This window comes from Glycine max, chromosome 18, assembly GCF_000004515.6.
Source record: "Glycine max cultivar Williams 82 chromosome 18, Glycine_max_v4.0, whole genome shotgun sequence".
Taxonomy (NCBI): domain Eukaryota; kingdom Viridiplantae; phylum Streptophyta; class Magnoliopsida; order Fabales; family Fabaceae; genus Glycine; species Glycine max.
Window position 1 is genome coordinate 56,502,531 of NC_038254.2, and position 19,546 is coordinate 56,522,076.

The 19,546-nt window shown below is 32.2% G+C and overlaps 2 protein-coding genes across 3 annotated transcripts in view; both read right to left on the reverse strand.

Moving 5' to 3' along the window:
• Positions 1-3,967: 3,967 nt before the first annotated feature.
• On the reverse strand, positions 3,968-10,001 carry LOC102663522 (probable disease resistance protein At5g47250). Of its 2 annotated transcripts, none has more exons than XM_014770739.3 (5): positions 9,596-10,001; positions 9,249-9,490; positions 7,882-8,670; positions 7,475-7,552; positions 3,968-6,762 (listed from the first exon to the last, which is right to left on the reverse strand). In XM_014770739.3, exons 2-5 carry the CDS (start codon positions 9,478-9,480, stop codon positions 4,097-4,099), a joined length of 3,765 nt encoding a protein of 1,254 aa, XP_014626225.1. In that variant the 5' UTR covers positions 9,481-9,490; positions 9,596-10,001; the 3' UTR covers positions 3,968-4,096. The 2 variants fall into 2 exon arrangements, with proteins under 2 accessions (XP_014626225.1, XP_006603001.1); XM_006602938.4 differs by having other exon boundaries at positions 7,882-8,667; positions 9,596-9,958.
• A 4,519-nt stretch (positions 10,002-14,520) lies between these two features.
• Positions 14,521-19,546, reverse strand: part of LOC121174048 (probable disease resistance protein At4g27220) — a 7,036-nt gene continuing 2,010 nt past the window's right edge. Inside the window, exons 2-4 of the mRNA XM_041012212.1 lie at positions 18,396-19,193; positions 17,982-18,065; positions 14,521-17,323 (exon numbers count right to left, since the gene is read on the reverse strand). Of these exons, the coding sequence (XP_040868146.1) occupies positions 14,661-17,323; positions 17,982-18,065; positions 18,396-19,193 (3,545 nt within the window). The 3' untranslated portion in view covers positions 14,521-14,660. The remainder of the gene's footprint in view (positions 17,324-17,981; positions 18,066-18,395; positions 19,194-19,546) is intronic.

Below are 19,546 nucleotides of genomic sequence, written 5' to 3' on the forward strand. Positions count from 1 at the left end.
CCTAATTGCAACATTGACAAAGCAAGTAAATGATAGCAATACAAAAATTATAGATTTATGTTGTCTGCTAAACTGATCAGTAACCCCCGGCTGAAAGGGAAAAAATAATTAGGAAACAATTTGTCAAATCTCAAGCCCTACTAAAGTTTGTTTAACTATGATGTGAATATAACATAAAAGTACTTTCAAGTAAAGATATGTTTTACCACAATCGAATCATTTTCATATGACATCAGAATCTATGTTACTATTGTTGAGAAAAGGCGGGAAATAGAAGCTTGTCTACTGCCAAGTCTAACAAAAAAAATATAAGAAAACAATGAAGTTGACAAAAACAGCTTCAACCAAAATTTTACAAGGCTAAAACTAAAGAACTTCTTTGATCACATACCAAAATTGATTTTTCTAAAAGTGATTCTTCCAAAAGAAGTTTCCACAGAAAGCTAGTATCATAAATGAAGACATTTTAGAGCAAAGCCAAATGCAAACTAAGAGACTAAGAGTAAATTTGCTTAAGCTTCAAGTTCATACAAGAGTTCCAAGTTGTGGTGTGACTTTTTTCCATATCATCACTGGCTTAACGAATCATCTATCCTAGGCTAACAGGATTGGCTGAAAACTCCAAAATTTCTTTTAAAGTAAAAGCACAACCCAAAATGTACCATTTTTTTATACCAAATGAATATACAAATGTTTGCATCACCAAAAATGAAAAATTAAATACAAAAGGCTAATATTTAATTTAATATATACAATGCTACTTACTTGTTAGGAATGTTCTTTATCATTAGTGTTGTTCAGTTATCTTCTCCCTTCTTTATGCGGTCAATATCAAGTTCATACTGTTTCTTGTCATCCAAGTTTGATAAGCCTTCATGTCTGCAGCTTCTGGTATGTTGTTTGTGAGTCTCAATTGAATTAATCATATGGTTTCTTCTAGGAAACATTAGGTCCCCTTGGTTACGAAAATGAGCTCAAAAATACTGTTACTTCCAAAGCAACAAATCTTTACTTCTCATTTTATGCATTCAAACGCACAATTTAGCATTGAAATTTGCAAACATACCCTACCTCTGTTTTGAGTCTTCAGATCGGCTTAGCTCAACCTTTAGCCTCTTCCTGATAGTATCATCTCTACCTTAAAGAATGGAGAGCTGCCTCTGCAGCTCAAACATCATAATATTCAATCAACTTGTGATGTTGATCATGTGGGTTTTTACGTTCCAACTTTGCATGTTGTAATGTCATAAGTTATTAGTTTAAGGTATTGATAACAAATTAACCTAAAAGCTTATGGTGTCAGATGCAAGGGTAGAAATGGTTTTCAAATTTCAACACACCTTATCATGCAAAAGCCTTTCGGGCTTGAAGAAAAAAAAACACGAGCACTCAAACATGACAAGTCCAAGCTCTTCTAGTAATGATTGATTGGATAAATTGTTAAAATTGCCATAAGCTCTGCCAAGAGAAAGAGAAAACAGGAATAAATAGGTCTGAAACCGCCAACATTGTTTAAATTTCCAAAATACCCCTAATACCATGGTCAAAATCAAATATACATATATATATATAATATGAAACGATCATTAGAAGAACAAATATCTTCAGATGAATACAACGATGAAGAAAAACTCTTGTAATCCATTGTCTCAGAAGGCATGATGAATCCCAGAATACGCAGGTATATATCCCAAAAAACGAAAATCTCCTGACTTTTTATATCTGTTGAACACAGCATAGCATGACAGTCAACTTAAAATTTTACATTTTACCTCCTTCCAAGTTCCACACAGGATGAAAAATATAAAACTTTATAAACTTAAAAACTCACAATTACCATAGATTATGAAAAATTAATACCCATTAAACTAAGACAAATATCATGTACTACTAAAGTGAGAGATGTGATCACAACCAAATTCTGTGTGACACTTACCAATTTCTGGGTAATACCTTATTAGCTACTTTCCATAAACAGAAAATTTGTGGTTATTTATCAACGTGTAGAGCTGACCACATAGTCCAACATCATGTTAATAATTTCTTCTCAGTGCACGTTTCAACCCCACAATCCCAAATTGACACACGGCATTAATTGCAAATCCACCAACATTCTGAACGATCAAGAGGATTTCAAACAACTTGAACATCTTAAAAATAAAAAATAAAAAATCACTTGAAGTGTTGAATGTTCTAAAACCATAAAAGTAAAAAATCCAAACTTGAGAACAGATACGAATTCACGCGAACACAAAAACCCACGATTGAAGAGTGAAAAGGCAGAGGTGGCTTAAGACCCAATCAGTCCAAGCAGAAGCTTAAGTCACAAAAAAAAAAAATCCCAAAATTTGTTTTAGTACCGATATGCTTCAAAAAACATTTATTGTAAAATTATATTTGAAAATAAATTTTAATTAAAATATTATAAATAATAGTTAATTTTTTAATTCATACTAATAATTAGAACAACAACTCTTTATTAGTATCATAAATTTATTTAGAAAAAAGAAATTGTATGATTAGATAAAAGGCTTTTCATTTAAGCCTTTAAGTCCTTGAGTCTTGAGCCGTTGCTCCTGAAAAGGGGTGACATAAAGGAAGACACCGACCTTGTAGGAAATGGAAGAGGAGATGGAAGGGGTGAGAATGAGTTAAATAGTATGGAAAGAGGTGAGAGAAAACGAATAAAGTAGGGCATAAGGAAAGGTGGGAAATTGTAAAAAGGGAGTATCAATCATCTTTTTAATAGTAAAAAAATTTAGAAAATTTCATGTTATTCACACTTTTATTTTTTTATTTCCATTTAATTATGATGTTTTTATGTGTTAGAGAAATGTTATTTTTATTGTTAAAAAACAATTTATTATCGAAGATATAAATTTTATTTTTAAGAAACGTTGTTGATCACATGAATTTACTTAGATGAAAAAAAAGTACAATAAACAATAAAGAGTATTTTTACTAACAAAATCCTTAAAAAAATCCAATGAAGATGCTTTAAGTGTATTTAATTGAATTCTTTTATTATCTTTCTCTCCTATTATTATTTTTTCTTAGAACAAAGTGTAAAATAACAAGAATGTTAACCAATGTTATTTAATAAATAAGAAACAATATTTTTATCATATTTTAAGAAAAGACTACTTGTTAATTAATCCCCTTAAGCATATTCAATAAGATGATCTTGATTGCTACATGAATAAAATACACAACAGAGCCCAATGTTTATTATGTACGTCAGGTGCAAAAGTTAATAGACATAAAAAAAAACACATTTTTGTTGTGTACTATGCTTATATCCCTTATACAAAACAAATAAATTATAAGTTGTTCAATGAATATATGTTTTTTGTGTTTTAAGAATGACTAATCATATTATTTATTAGAGGTGTAAGTGGATGAATCCATGAACATGTCCAATTAAATTCAATTAGATTTTTATGAATTATATTGAATTATTAGATTGATTTTAATTTAATAAAATCAATTATGATGGGCGATAGGTTTGGAGTTTTAAATTTAACCAAAACCCAACTCAATTTATTGGAACACAATTTTATGTTTTATGATTATATTTGATTTAAGTATTTTAGTTTTATTTTGTATACTACTTTTAGAATTCTGGTTACCTCTAGTGTTTGGTGGATATTTACTCTAATCAAGATTTTTGTAACATATAATATTAAAGTTTACCTAGTTCTAGCAGTATATGATATCAAGTATCAATTCTTTGGGTTTGGAAATTTTCAGCTATATGTATCAGTCAGCACTTTATAGATCAGAGGCTTGCACCAAGATGCTCTCAGTCATGCAACGGAAATGTTAGCCTATAAATGGTAATGGTAAAATGAGTAAATTAACAGAGAGTGGAGACCAGAGAGGGAGTTGTTGGATACTTGCCAAACCTCCCTCCACCATATGAAATTGCAATGCCCGGAAATACATTCTTCCCCGAACCGATTATGAATGGTACCAATAAAAGCCAGTATACTATTTCAAAAAGCAAATTATGATTTTGTTTTTTCTTTGCAAGAATTACGAATACAAAGACTAAGCCACATAAAATAAGTACCATAATCTGAATCAACAGAATCAATCATACACGACTAATTCTGGGTTTTTCATAATTGGGACAATTGTTGATGTGCAATATATCCTCAGAGTTAATGAGTAAAATTCCTTTGCACACTGTCTTTAAGTCTGGTAACCAGTATAGTTGCAAGTTGGTTAAATTGGGAAGTGCAATGTTGTGGGAACTATCTCCTGCAAATATCTCCTTTATTGATTGGCAGTTCGATACCGATATAGACTTCAGGTTTTGAAGTTGTGGCACTAACCCTGGCGTCAGCAACTTCTCTATTTGATGGCATCCACTGATACTCAATTCCTTGAGATGAGAAAACACCCCCCTCCGAGATAAAGATTGTGTTAAACCAGCAACATCTTCCTTGCAGATGACACTTAAACTATCCAAATTATTAAGTGTCAAAGATTTGAGGTTTTGGATATTAGTGCATAAGGGACAAGATACACAGAATAAACTCTTCAATTTTGTGCAGTCCCGAATGGTAATGTGCTTTAAAGATAGAGAACCATTAGATGACAGAGGAGCACATAAGCATTCCCATTGATCATTGCCACTTACAAGTAATTCTGCAAGGTCTCTTGGCAGTAAATAGTGTAATCCATCGCAATCTCCAAAACATACCCTTCGATGCTTGAATTCACCATAAATAAGATTCTCAGAAAATCCAAGTGTGTAATCCTTAAATTTTCCAAAATAGATAAAATAGGTTTGAGGTCCATAACCAGTGTCCTGAATTTCTTGCACAGAACGGTTGTAGTAATCCTGATCGAGAAAGCTTACTGCAAAACATTCAAGCATAGTCATCCCTTTTACATCTTCTACTTTTATACCAGACCAACCGCGGAGATCCAGATATTGCATATTGCTCAAACCGGGCAGTACGCATAACGGTACTAATGATAAATTCAGCTTGCGGGAAAGACTAAGCCATTGCAACTTTTTTAGATTTTGCAAGCCTTCCGGTACCCTGAGGAGCGAATTACAACCGGAAATGTCCAATCTTGACAATGCTTGTAGATCTCCCAGTGGAGGTATATCTTTCAATTTTGAACATTGGCGGAGCACTAAAGAAGTAAGAGACCTCAACTTAGACAGCGACTTTGGCAAAGATGTTAATCTACGATTATATGATAAATCAAGTTGTGTTAGAGCGTTCATGTGTCTGAAAAAACACTTGGGAATATGACTGATGGAATTACGAGATAAGATGAAGGTGGACAAGCGTGGACAATTAGGTGATGTGCCCTCTGCTATTTCTTCTATCTCATTACCCGCCAAAGAAACTGCCTCCAGATCAGCTGTCCATTCCCGCATCTGAGGTATCTTTCTCAAATTTTCATGACATTTTATCATGTAAGTGTGATTCTCGTTCAAGATATTGCACGCCATCTTCCTCAACAGACCATTCATTCGTAAACTCCAATAACCTAACAACAAAGAATGGTTTATGAGTTTATCCACTATGACACGTGCCTCATCAAATATTTCCTCCAAACTCCCCTTTCCATTTAACAACCCACTCTCAACAATCATCATAGCCCATTTCCCTTCATCAGCATTAGGAAACAGTGCAGACTGTAAGAAACATTTTTGGATGTCCTTTTCAATTAAATTGTCATAGCTACGTTTTAGTACGCTTAAGACCTCTTCTCCCATTTCCAATCTGTCAAGTTTATTCAATGCATGTCTCCACCAATGGATCTCATTTTTCCCTTTCATGGTTCGAGCCATCACACTGATTCCAAGTGGTAAACCATCACATTTCATTACAACAGATCTTGCAATCTCTAGTACATGAGGGGGAAGTCTTGCAGGTGTTCCACGGTGTCCAAGTTTTAGCAAAAATAACTCCCAAGCTTCTTCTTCTTCTTCTTTTTCTTCTTCTTCTTCTTCTTCTTCTTCTTCTTCTTCTTCTTCAAAGGGGAATATTGTTATTATATTATATGGTTGGCAATCCATCTGTAGACACACATGTTTCAAACGAGTTGTGATAATCAATTTAATGCCATTCACTTTAAGAGGAATCCCCACCTTTTGCAGATCAATATATTCCCAAACATCATCCAAAATAAGCAGTGCTTTTTCTCTTTTCTCCAACTCTGACGTCAAAATTGTTGCTCTAGTCATCTCATCTCCGTAAAGCTTAACCTGTATTGTTTCTGCAATGTCATGTTGCAATTTGAAATTGGTGAAATCATGGGAAACAGTGACCCAGAAGACATCCTTGAAAGTCCCCTTTCTTTTAATCTCATTCTTGATATGAGTTGCCATGAATGTTTTTCCAACTCCCCCCATTCCATCTATGCCAATAATGAAGACTTCCTCATCCTCCAGAAGATCCCACATGTTCTCCACTTTTTTATCTCGCGACGCCCAACGCTTCTCTATCGATAAATAAAAAAACTCATCACCCAATTCAGAAGGCTTGGGGAATTCATTAGTCGACCCAGACTGATGCAGTGAGTTTTTCACATCAATGGCTCTTTTTTTCAGGTCCTTTAGTTTATCCAACCAATTGTCATCTTGTCTCTTGCGCTTCTTGCCCTGGAACTCCCGCCACTGTAAGCTTTTATCAAAGTAGTCTTCTTGCCTTGCTAGATCGGATAGCAACTTATTTATAGTCAAAGCATCATCGCCATTGCTACCTCCGTTCACAGCATGATCTTCTACATCACCTGTTTCATTGTTTTGGTTATGCTACATTCTTAACCTTTCTGTTGCTCCGTCACTATAGAATAACACAACTCTCTCGTTTGGTTGAATAATGAGTCTTTAGACAGTAAATTCTATTTTTGAATTGATTTACAATATATTAGGTCAAAATAATTTATTTACAAATATATTAAATTAAAAGAATTTCAAACTCACACATAACAAAAAGGAATTATTTTACCCAAATAAAGAATATATTTAAAAAGTGAAAGGAATTAATTTAACTGAAATAATTAATTTTTCATGTGTTTTAACTTTTTTCAATGAAGATGGAATCTAAGTAAAAAAAAATTGTGACCAATCATATATGGAAGTGCTTTATACCACCAATATATATTGGAATTAATAAATTTATTTTTTCATGTCACGCTAATGGTAAGAAATAAAAATTGAACTTAGTTTAATATTCAAAGGAATGTTAAGCACTAACAACTTTCTTTGTTTGAAATGATAAAAGTGATTATTGAGAATTAAAAACAAATATATATATATATATATATATATATATATATATATATATATATATATATATATATATATATATATATATATATATATTGTATCACCTAAATAAATAAATAAATAAGGACATCCGTGTAAAGAAGGAAAAGCACATAAAGGAATTGGTGAGGGTAAGATTTAAGAACATATTGGAATGACAACTAGAATGCGTACCTCCTGCTGAAGCTGACAATTTTGTATTGTTTTGAGAGTTAACTGAATCACCATCAATCATTTTGTTGCCTCCTTCAACTGTTTCAATGCAACAAGAGATATTAGACAAAACAAAATATAGTCACCATTTTCAAACTTCAAAAATCAAGAAAAAGTATGTCAAATAGTAACATTCTAATACTATTAATACTAACCTAATATCTTAAAGATGATAGGGTACTTATAAAATGCTAACAATAAAGGAAAGTTTCATAGGGCAAATCTTTCTCTCTCACGCACAAACTATAAAATTGAGAATTTTAAAATAAAAATCAAACTTCGTTATATCACCTAAGAAATAAAAAACACAAGTGTAAAGAGCAGGAAATGAACACAACGAATTAATTGGTAAGTAACCAGATTCATACCTATTAATAGTTTCTGTATATGAGATCGTTTCAGAGAAGCATCTAGTGGAGGGAACCAAGAACTGAAGTTGGTTATCAGGGAACGGTTAAAGTTGATTGGAGCTTTTTCCAGAAAACGTTCCACATAGTGGAGCAAAAAGATGCCACAATCGTATGCATTTTGTTGCTGAGGCAGCTCAAGTGGCACGAATGGAAGATCTAAAAATTTAGAAGAAGCATCATCCCTCACATTGTTGTGCCTCTCTTTCCATTCTTCACATAGATAACTTTGGAAAACATTGTGGAGATCTTGATGAATTCCTTTTCGGGAATCCATGTGCAAGATGCAAGCTTCTTTGGGAGATCCCTTAGTTTCTTCATCTCTGTAGCATGTCATGACTTCAGCAGGGTGACAAATGACAATCAAACTCCAATGAAGACTATAGTTTATGGGAATGAAGATATAATCCTTTTCAAAAAGGTTCACTTTTCTTGTCCAATTGCTTACACGCTGAAATGCTGCTTTACCATCACAAGCAATTGAACGATTATCTGTGCTTAAATCAACAAGCTTAGGAAAGAAAAAGCAATTGAAAAAGTGAAACCTCTTCTGTTTATCACTTGGGAGTTTATTATTTATCAAATACTTTATATAAAAGTCAATGATATTATCATTAAGGCATTTCTCAGGCTGTAAAAGCTCAATATCGCTCTTCCTGATGTAAATAGCATCAGGGTCCCCCTTTGGATAACAAATTGCCTTTTCCATGTCATTGCTTTTAAATGCAGCAGAATCATGCTCCACATCTTCTGAGGGATTGAAGTTGAAGTAGAAATCAAAGAAAATGTTAGACTTGATTTTTTTATTTTGTTACGAGGGAAGAAAGAAATAAAATATAAGTAACTACTGTCTAACACAAGTAACACTGCACCTAAAGAATCTTGATTGTGCACCTAGTTGGTAATATTAGTAACTGACTTTTTTTTATGCTAACTTATTTTGAAGGTCCCTATGAGGATCGTTTTTTTATAATTATGTGGTACTTCTACTATTATATGTATTGTGTTCTTCTGTTAAAGAATCGTTATATTATCCTTTTCAATCAAATGAAGTTATACATTAGATAAAAATATAAAAATATAAAAATTAAACACCAAGAAGATTCATAAATATAAATTTAAACTTTAAGGTTTAAGATTATCCAAACATAAAAAAAAATGCAGTCACCATTTGTAAACTTCAACAAAATCAAGAAAAAAATGTAAAATATTGAATATTTGAATTAAAAAAAAAACAGAAATTTATCTAAAGTTTAAGAAAGCATTATATAAAATTAAAGGTGGCAACTTTCATTGCTATCTCAAAAAATGTTAAGCATATTACTTACCTTGTAATTGATTCCGTGTAATTGAACCGGAAGCAGGATAGTGGGGGCATTTTCTAATATTTTTTCCTCCACCAATGATATGCTCTTTAATTCTTGTAGCACCTCCATGGAACTCCCCTTCACAATGGTTGCACTTCCACATGTCACCTATTTTTTCAACTTCATTCCAGTAATTACTTTTGGGCCGACCTCCCCTTTTTCTTTTTCTTTTACTGCTACTAGCCCCATTCATGATTTATTCCCTAAACACAACAATAATTTTAATATAGGCCTATCTTTAAACTAGATAAATATATATAATAAGTGAAAGAAAATCTCAGAATAATTAGAGAATAAAAAAGGATTACCGAATGATGGCTTCCCTGGTAGTTGTGGAAACACAAAGTTTTATGAATAAATTTGAGAACTACAAAGAAACAGAGAGAGATTAGATCTGGAAGCTCGGCGATAAGAACTTGGTCTTAACCTTATCTTTGGGGAATGGCTTGTGGTTGTTATACAGGCTGTCGCCGTACTGTAACACGTTGTTTACAACCTTATCTTTGGGGAATGGCTTGTGGTTGTTATACAGGCTGTCGCCGTACTGTAACACATTGTTTACAAATTACAAAGACTTTGGCTTTGCAAGATAAACACAATTTCAGAGTACGGAGGTGGGGTAGCTTAGTGTGGAATGAAGACCATTGAATTCAGTACTCGAACTTGCTCCCTCTCTTCCTCAACTTGGGGAATAGATGGTCAATTACATAAGATGCTCAAGGCTTAGTTATTATTATTTTTTAATCACGTTGTTTTTACTCATAAAATTCAAATAAAAAATTTTCCTAATCAGATTTGCCAAACAAAAATATTTATATCTATACTAAATTAAAGTGGAACTTGTTTGATGTTTTTATTTTTTATTTTTTAATCTTAATGTTCCTTTTAAACTACAATGACCGTTTATAAACCTACTGCAATAGCATATCCTCCAACGGAATAATTTATTAACCAGTGAAAACAAAGCCACAAGAATACATAACAAAGTCCAAAACAGAGGAAGGAAAAATTATGAACATATCTAAGCCGTATAAATTAAATATAAACAAATGAATGCAACTAACTAAGAATATTATACAAAAAAAATGTTATAAAATGCAATTCATGCATGAGTGGTATATTGAAAACTATTATAGAAGGCCACTTAATCCTCTGTACATTATGAATATAGTAGTCAATAATATTTCTTTTTAACGGGTCACTATCTGTGTGAAAGCAAGCTGACTTGGCTAATCAAGTTTTATCTTTTTAATTGATGGAATATTTCCTCCTCATGTCATCAAACATAATATTTGTGTAGTTGTTTTTACTTAAATATGGTGTAACCTTATATGAGGACAGATTGGGTGAGAACATAGTTTATTTAAAGGCTTTGGTAAATTATAGGGTATTCCTTATATATATATCAATGATTTTCTTTGTCGATAAAAAAATTCTTAAAAATATTGATTAAGAAACTTAAAATAAAAATATTTGTATCAAAAGAAAAAAAAAACTATATTATTTTTAGTGGAAGACAGAAAATTATGTCGTTCAGAATTTCCTTTAAAATTTTGAAAATTTTGGGGAGCAAAAAGCAAAAATTGGGGTACAAGTCAATAGCCACTCCTATGTTGTGTACAGATAAGGAAAAAACCACTCCCTGTTACCTGTTCCGTTAAGATTATTCTTCTCATTCACTTTGTAATTTGACTTGTGTAACAAGCAATATCCTGACCGAAATAATGTTAACATATCATTTAAATTTTACTGGATCAAACTTTTTATATCAAAAATAGTATGACGTAAATTAAGTCTAATTCGTACAGAATTTTTAGTATTTTTTTACATAAATTAAAATTAAAAATTAAAAATAATTAATTTAAATTTAATTATTATACAATTTTTTCAAATATACTTTTTTTTGTTTTTGTAAATTAGTAGTCCGTGTGGTAGTTTTACGTCTTCTCCTGTCTATTTTTTATTTTTAGTATTTACATACAAAAAGTTACACCTATGTGTAATATTGTTTTTTCAAAAGAAATTATTATTATTACTGGGAAAAGAGAGGCATTTCATCTCTTTCTAAAAAAATTAAATAATGAATAAAATAAAATAGAAAGTGACAGCATAAAAAAAATCTAACAATATAAAAGCAATGAGAAGTTACTGTAGATTCAAAATTTATAAGTTTAAGAAGTTATTTAAGAATAAATTATTCAATAAAAATGTCGCACTAAATTGAGATATTATTAATTAGGGGAAAAAGATAGTCCATGTCTTTTTTAATTTTTGAAAACTAAAAATAATATTGGGTAGTTTTTAGGATGTGAGTAAGGTGTGGGTTAGTTGAAGAGAATAGTTACAAGATTTTATTTCTCTGAAAAGGTAATTTTAGGAATAAAATGAAAAAAAGTGAACACACCAATATTTTATTTCCTTTGTTGATAATACAGATATATATAGATTATTATTATTCCTTTTTCTTAAAATATTTATTATTATTATTATTATTATTATATTTTTCTTTAATAAGAAAGTACAATATATGTTTTGGGAGACAGAATAATTGTTTGTGAAATATTAGAAAAATAAATTATATTAAAAATAAATAATTGTTTGTGAAATATTACAGTTTGCAAAATTTGGCAGACTTCCTTGCAGGTTATCCTCCTGAGTATTGTTTCTCACTCTTCCAACTTCGTTGCGAATGTTAATGCCAACTGGGAAAGGAACCTGTGTTGCTAGCAAAGTTAGTACCCATTTTGTAGCTTCATCTCTTGGTAAAAAGAGAAGTGCAAATTTCAAATGGCTTGCCAAGATTCTATATTATGCTTGAAGCAGGCAAGAATACTAGCAGTGTAACTGATAAATGGATTTTAGAGGAAATTTACACCTGATCACTGGCATTAGGGCCATCGGCGTTGAAGAGGATATAGGCTTGCAGTGCTTATCCTCATTCATCAAGCTTGAATTTTGGAAGTGAGCAATGAGAGCTGCTTTCCCTTGTATGCGAGCATATGCTAGTGATGCCACTTTCTCACTGTTGAATTTCTCCCATTTCTTCCCATTGAACACCTGCCAGAAATGCATCATAAGTTAGTCTATTAGTACAGTGTGTATGCGTGTGTGTGTGTGTGAATGTTATGTGATTATAAGTTTAACAGCAATCATTTAAGCCAGGATTGATCATGTTGATGAATGCATATCCCACATTGCCATTGTTCTGCAATTAATGTTAATTCCATAAAAGTCAAAAATCCAAACTTGAGAACAGATACGAATTCACGCGAACACAAAAACCCACGATTGAAGAGTGAAAAGGCAGAGGTGGCTTAAGACCCAATCAATCCAAGCAAAAGCTTAAGTCACAAAAAAAAAAATCCCAAAATTTGTTTTAGTACTGATATGCTTCAAAAAACATTTTATTGTAAAATTATATTTGAAAATAAATTTTAATTAAAATATTATAAATAATAGTTAATTTTTTAATTCATACTAATAATTAGAACAAAAACTCTTTATTAATATCATAAATTTACTTAGAAAAAAGAAATTGTATGATTAGATAAAAGGCTTTTCATTTAAGCCTTTAAGTCCTTGAGTCTTGAGCCGTTGCTCCTGAAAAGGGGTGACATAAAGGAAGACACCGACCTTGTGGGAAATGGAAGGGGTGAGAATGAGTTAAATAGTATGGAAAGAGGTGAGAGAAAACGAATGTGTTATGTGGCGTGCAAGATCCTCCATCCAAATCTTCTCACACCCTATTATCGTTCCCTGCATTGCACGTTACTAACTCCTCTCACCTTCACTTTTTCTTCTTTGTGAACTTCAACGGAATTTGGGAGGTCTCGCCGGAACTGTAAGTTTCCCGGTGAGCAGGGACGGAGAGATGGTTTTTTTTTTTTTTCGTTTATAACGGCGTCAATACGGGTTCAAAGAGCAGCTGATTAACCATTATCCACACTTGTTCATTTATCCATGAGTACGGGTTGAATTACACTTTGATTATGGATGGATTTTTTTTTACATCTTTAATAAAAAAAATTAAGTGGGTTTTTTAAGTTTTTATTTTTATTTTTATGGTGTCATATACATAATTTTGTTTTAATAGTAAAAATTTTTAGAAAATTTCATGTTATTCACACTTTTATTTATTTATTTTTCATTTAATTATGATGTTTTTATGTGTTAGAGAAATGTTATTTTTATTGTTAAAAAACAATTTATTATCGAAGATATAAATTTTATTTTTAAGAAACGTTGGTGGTCACATTAGATGAAAAAAAAGGTACAATAAACAATAATCAATCTTTTTCACTAACAAAATCCTTAAAAAAATCCAATGAAGAAGTGTATTTAATTGAATTCTTTTATTATCTTTCTCTCCTATTATTATTTTTTCTTAGAACAAAGTGTAAAATAACAAGAATGTTAACCAATGTTATTTAATAAATAAGAAACAATATAATATTTAATAGTATCGATCTATTTTTATCATATTTTAAGAAAAAACTACTTGTTAATTAACCCCCTTAAGCATATTCAATAAAATGATCTTGATTTCTACATGGATAAAATACACAACGGAGCCCAATTTTTATTATGTACGTCAGGTGCAAAAGTTAATAGACATAAAAAAACACATTTTTGTTGTGTACTATGCTTATATCCCTTATACAAAACAAATAAGTTATAATTTGTTCGATGAATATATGTTTTTTGTGTTTTAAGAATGACTAATCATATTATTTAATCCAGGTGTAAGTGGATGATCAATTCATGATCCTGTCCAGTTCAATTAAATTAGATTTTTATGGATTATATTGAATTATTAGATTGGTTTTAATTTAATAAAACCAATTATGCTTGGATTGAGTGATAGGTTTGGAGTTTAAAATTTAACCAAAACCCAACTCAATTGAATGTAACACAATTTAATGTTTTATGATTATAGTTGATTTAAGTATTTTAGTTTTATTTTGTATACTACTTTTAGAATTCTGGTTACCTCTAGTGTTTGGGAAATATTTACTCTAATCAAGATTTTTGTAACATATAATATTAAAGTTTACCTAGTTGTAGCCGTATATGATATCAAGTATCAATTCTTTGGGTTTGGAAATTTTCAGCTATATGTATCAGTCAGCACTCTATAGATCAGAGGCTTGCACCTAGATGCTCTCAGTCATGGAACGGAAATGTTAGCCTATAAATGGGTAATGGTAAAATGAGTAGTAAATTAACGAGAGAGTGGAGACCGGAGAGGGAGGTGTTGGATACTTGCCAAACCTTCCTCCACCATATGAAATTGCAATGCCCGGAAATACATTCTTCCCCGAACCGATTATGAATGGTACCAATAAAAGCCAGTATACTATTTCACAAAGCAAATTATGATTTTGTTTTTTCTTTACAAGAATTACGAATACAAAGACTAATTCTGGGTTTTTCATGATTGGGACAATAGTCGATTTCCAATATATCCTCAGAGTTAATGAGTAAAATTCCTTTGCATACCGTCTTTAATTCTGGTAACCAGCGTAGTAGCAATTTGGTTAACTTGGGAAGTGCAATGTTGTCGGAACTATCTCCTGCAAATATCTCCTTTATTGATTCGCAGTCCGATACCGATATAGACTCCAGGTTTTGAAGTTGTGGCACTAACCCTGGCGTCAGCAACTTCTCGATCTGATGGCATCCATCGATACTCAATTCCTTGAGATGAGAAAACACCCCCCTCCGAGATAAAGATTGTGTTAAACCAGCAACATCTTCCTTGCAGATGACACTTAAACGATCCAAATTATTAAGTTTCAAAGATTTGAGGTTTTGGATATTAGTGCATAAGGAACAAGATACACAGAATAAACTCTTCAATTTTGTGCAGTATCCAATGTCAATGTCCTTGAAAGATAGAGAACCATTAGATGACAGAGCAGCACATAAGCATTCCCATTGATGATTACCACTTACAAGTAATTCCGCAAGGTCTCTTGGCAGTAAATAGGGTAATTCATCGCAATCTCCAAAACATACCCTTCGACGCTTGAATTCAAGACAAAGATAAATAGGATTCTCAGAAAATCCAAGTGTGTAATCATCAAATTTTCCAAAATAGATAAAATAGGTTTGAGGTCCATAACCAGTGTCCTGAATTTCTTGCACATAACGGTTGTAGCAATCCTGATCGAGAAAGCTTACTGCAAAACATTCAAGCATAGTCATCCCTTTTACATCTTCTACTTTTATACCTGACCAACCCCGGAGATCCAGATATTGCATATTGCTCAAACCGGGCAGTGCGCATCCGGGTAACAATGATAAATACAAATCGCGGGAAAGATTAAGGCATTGCAACTTTTTTAGATTTTGCAAGCCTTCCGGTACCCTGAGGAGCGAATCACAACCTGAAATGTCCAATCTTGACAATGCTTGTAGATCTCCCAGTGGAGGTATATCTTTCAATTTTGAACATTGACGGAGCACTAAAGAAGTAAGAGACCTCAACTTAGACAGAGACTTTGGCAAAGATGTTAACTCATAATTATATGATAAATCAAGTAGTGTTAGAGCATTCATGTGTCTGAAAAAACACTTGGGAATATGACTGATCAAATTATGAGATAAAATCAAGGTGGACAAGCCTGGACAATTAGGTGATGTGCCCTCTGCTATTTCTTCTATCTCATTACCCGCCAAAGAAACTGCCTCCAGATCAGCTGTCCATTCCCGCATCTGAGGTATCTTTCTCAAATTTTCATCACATTTTATCATGTAAGTGTGATTCTCGTTCAAGATATGGCACGCCATCTTCCTCACCAGACCATGCATTCGTAAACTCCCACGATCTAACAACAAAGAATGGTTAATGAGTTTATCCATTATGACGCGTCCCTCATCAAATGTTTCCTCCAAACTCCTCTTTCCATTTAACAACCCACTCTCAACAACCATCGTAACCCATTCCTCTTTCCTAATAATAGTAGGAAACAGTGCAGACCGTAAGAAACATTTTTGGATGTCCTTTTCAATTAAATTGTCATAGCTACGTTTTAGTACGCTTAAGACCTCTTCTCCCATTTCCAATCTGTCAAGTTTATTCAATGCATGTCTCCACCAATGGATCTCATTTTTCCCTTTCATGGTTCGAGCCATCACACTGATTCCAAGTGGTAAACCATCACATTTCATTACAACAGATCTTGCAATCTCTAGCACATGAGGGGAAAGTCTTGCAGGTGTTCCACGGTGCCCAAGTTTTAGCAAAAATAATTCCCAAGCTTCTTCTTCTTCTTCTTCTGTTATTATATTAAGGGGTATTGTTATTATATTATTTGGTAGGCAATCCATCTGTAGACACACATGTTTCAAACGAGTTGTGATAATCAATTTAATGCCATTCACTTTAAGAGGAATCCCCACCTTTTGCAGATCAATATAATCCCAAACATCATCCAAAATAAGCAGTGTTTTTTCTCTTTTCTCCAACTCTGACGTCAAAATTGTTGCTCTAGTCATCTCATCTCCGTAAAGCTTAACCTGTATTGTTTCTGCAATGTCATGTTGCAATTTGAAAGTGGTGAAATCATCGGAAACAGTGACCCAGAAGACATCCTTGAAAGTCCCCTTTCTTTTAATCTCATTCTTGATATGAGTTGCCATGAATGTTTTTCCAACTCCCCCCATTCCATCTATGCCAATAATGAAGACTTCCTCATCCTCCAGAAGATCCCACATCTTCTTCACATTTTTATCTCGCAACCCCCAAGGCTTCTGTATCAATAATACATCAAACTCAATATCCAATTCAGAAGGCTCATCCAATTCATTAGTCGACCCAGACTGATGCAGTGAGTTTTTCACATCAATAGCTCTTTTTTTAAGGTCCTTTAGTTTATCCAACCAATCGTCATCTTGTCTCTTGCGCTTATTGCCCTGGAACTCCCGCCAATGTAACCAGTCTTCTTCCCTTGTTAGTTTGGATAACAACTGATTTATAGTCAAAGCATCGTCACCATTGCTACCTCCGTTCACAGTATGATCTTCTACATCACCTGTTTCATTGTTTTGGTTATGCTACATTCTTAAATTTTTCTGTTGCTCCTTCACTGTAGAATAACACAACTCTCCCGTGTGTTTTAATAATGAGTCTTTAGACAGAAAATTTTATTTTTAAATTGATTTACAATATATTACGTCAAAATAATTTTTTTAGAATTATATTAAATTAAAAGAATTTCAAACTCACACATAACAAAAAGAATTATTTTACCCAAATAAAGAATATATTAAAAAACGGAAAGGAATTAATTTAACTGAAATAATTAATTTTTCATGTGTTTTAACTTTTTTCAATGAAGGTGGAATCTAAGTAAAAAAAAATGTAACCAATCATATATATATATATATATATGAAAGTGCTTTATAGCACCAATATATATTGGAATGTAATAAATTTACTTTTTCATGTCACGCTAACGGTAAGAAATAAAAATTGAACTTAGTTTAATATTCAAAGGAATGTTAAGCACTAACAACTTTCTTGTGTGAAATGATAAAACTGATTATTGAGAATTAAAAAAAAATCTATATGTGTTGTATCACCTAAATAAAATAATAAAAGGCGCATCCGTGTGAAGAAGGAAAAGAGCATAATGGAATTGGTGAGGGTAAGATTTAAGAACATATTGGAATGGCAACTAGAATGCGTACCTCCTAATAAAGCAGCTGACAATTTTGTACTGTTTTGAGGGTTAACTGAACCACCAACAATCATTTTATTGTCTCCTTCAGCCGCTTCAATGCAACAAAAGATATAGACAAAACAAAATATAGTCACCATCTTCAAACTTCAACAAAAGTAAAAAATAAAAATGTCAAATAGTAACATACTAATACTATTAATGCTAACTTAATATCTTAAAGATGATAGGGTACTTATAATAATGCTAACAATTAAGGAAAGTTTGATAGGGCAAATCTTTCTCTCTCACACACAAACTATAAAATTGAGGATTTTAAAATAAAAATCAAACTTTGTTATATCACCTAAGAAATAAAAAAACACAAGTGTAAAGAGCAGGAAATGAACACAACTAATTAATTGGTAAGTAAACAGATTCATACCTATTAATAGTTTCTGTATATGAGATCGTTTCAGAGGAGCATCTGGTGGAGGGAACCAATAACTGAACTTGCTTATCATGGAACGGTTGAAGTTGATTGGAGCTTGTTCCAGAAAACGTTCCACATAGTGGAGCAAAAAGATGCCACAATCGTATGCATTTTGTTGCTGAGGCAGCTCAAGTGGCACGAATGGAAGATGTAAAAATATAGAAGAAACATCATCATCCCTCACATTGTTGTGCCTCTCTTTCCATTCTTCACATAGATAACTTTGGAAAACATTGTGGAGATCTTGATGAATTCCTTTTCGGGAATCCATGTGCAAGATGCAAGCTTCTTTGGGAGATCCCTTAGTTTCTTCATCTCTGTAGCATGTCATGACTTCAGCAGGGTGACAAATGACAATCAAACTCCAGTGAAGACTATAGTTTATGGGAATGAAGATATAATCCGTTTTAAAAAGGTTCACTTTTCTTGTCAATTTGCTTACACGCTGAAATGCTGCTTTACCATCAGAAGCAATTGATGGATTATCTGTGCTTAAATCAACAAGCTTAGGAAAGAAAAAGCAATTGAAAAAGTGAAACCTGTCCTGTTTATCAGTTGGGAGTTTATTTTTCAAATAATTGATATAAAAGTCAATGATATTATCATTAAGGCATTTCTCAGGCTGTAAAAGCTCAATATCGCTATTTCTGATACAAACAGCATCAGGGTCCCCCTTTGGATAAAAAAACGCCTTTTCAAATGCAGCAGAATCATGCTCCACTATCTGGTCTCCCAAGTTAATTTCATCTTCTGAGGGATTGAAGTTGAAGTAGAAATCAAAGAAAATGTTAGACTTAGATTTTTTTTTATGAGGGAAGAAAGAAATAAAATATAAGTAACTACTGTCTAACATAAGTAACACTGCGCCTAAAGAATCTTGAATTTAGACATCTCGTTATAAAATTACTTTTAAATAAGTTAATATGAATGTTATTTTAAACCTTAAAATAAACATACATTTTATAAATATGATAGAGTTGACTATTATAAAACAATTTATAAATTTCCAACTTTATTTCATTTTCAATAATTTTGTTTTCATAAATTACATATATTACATCATTATCATTGAGAAAAATAATAATTTATAATAAAGGAGTTGG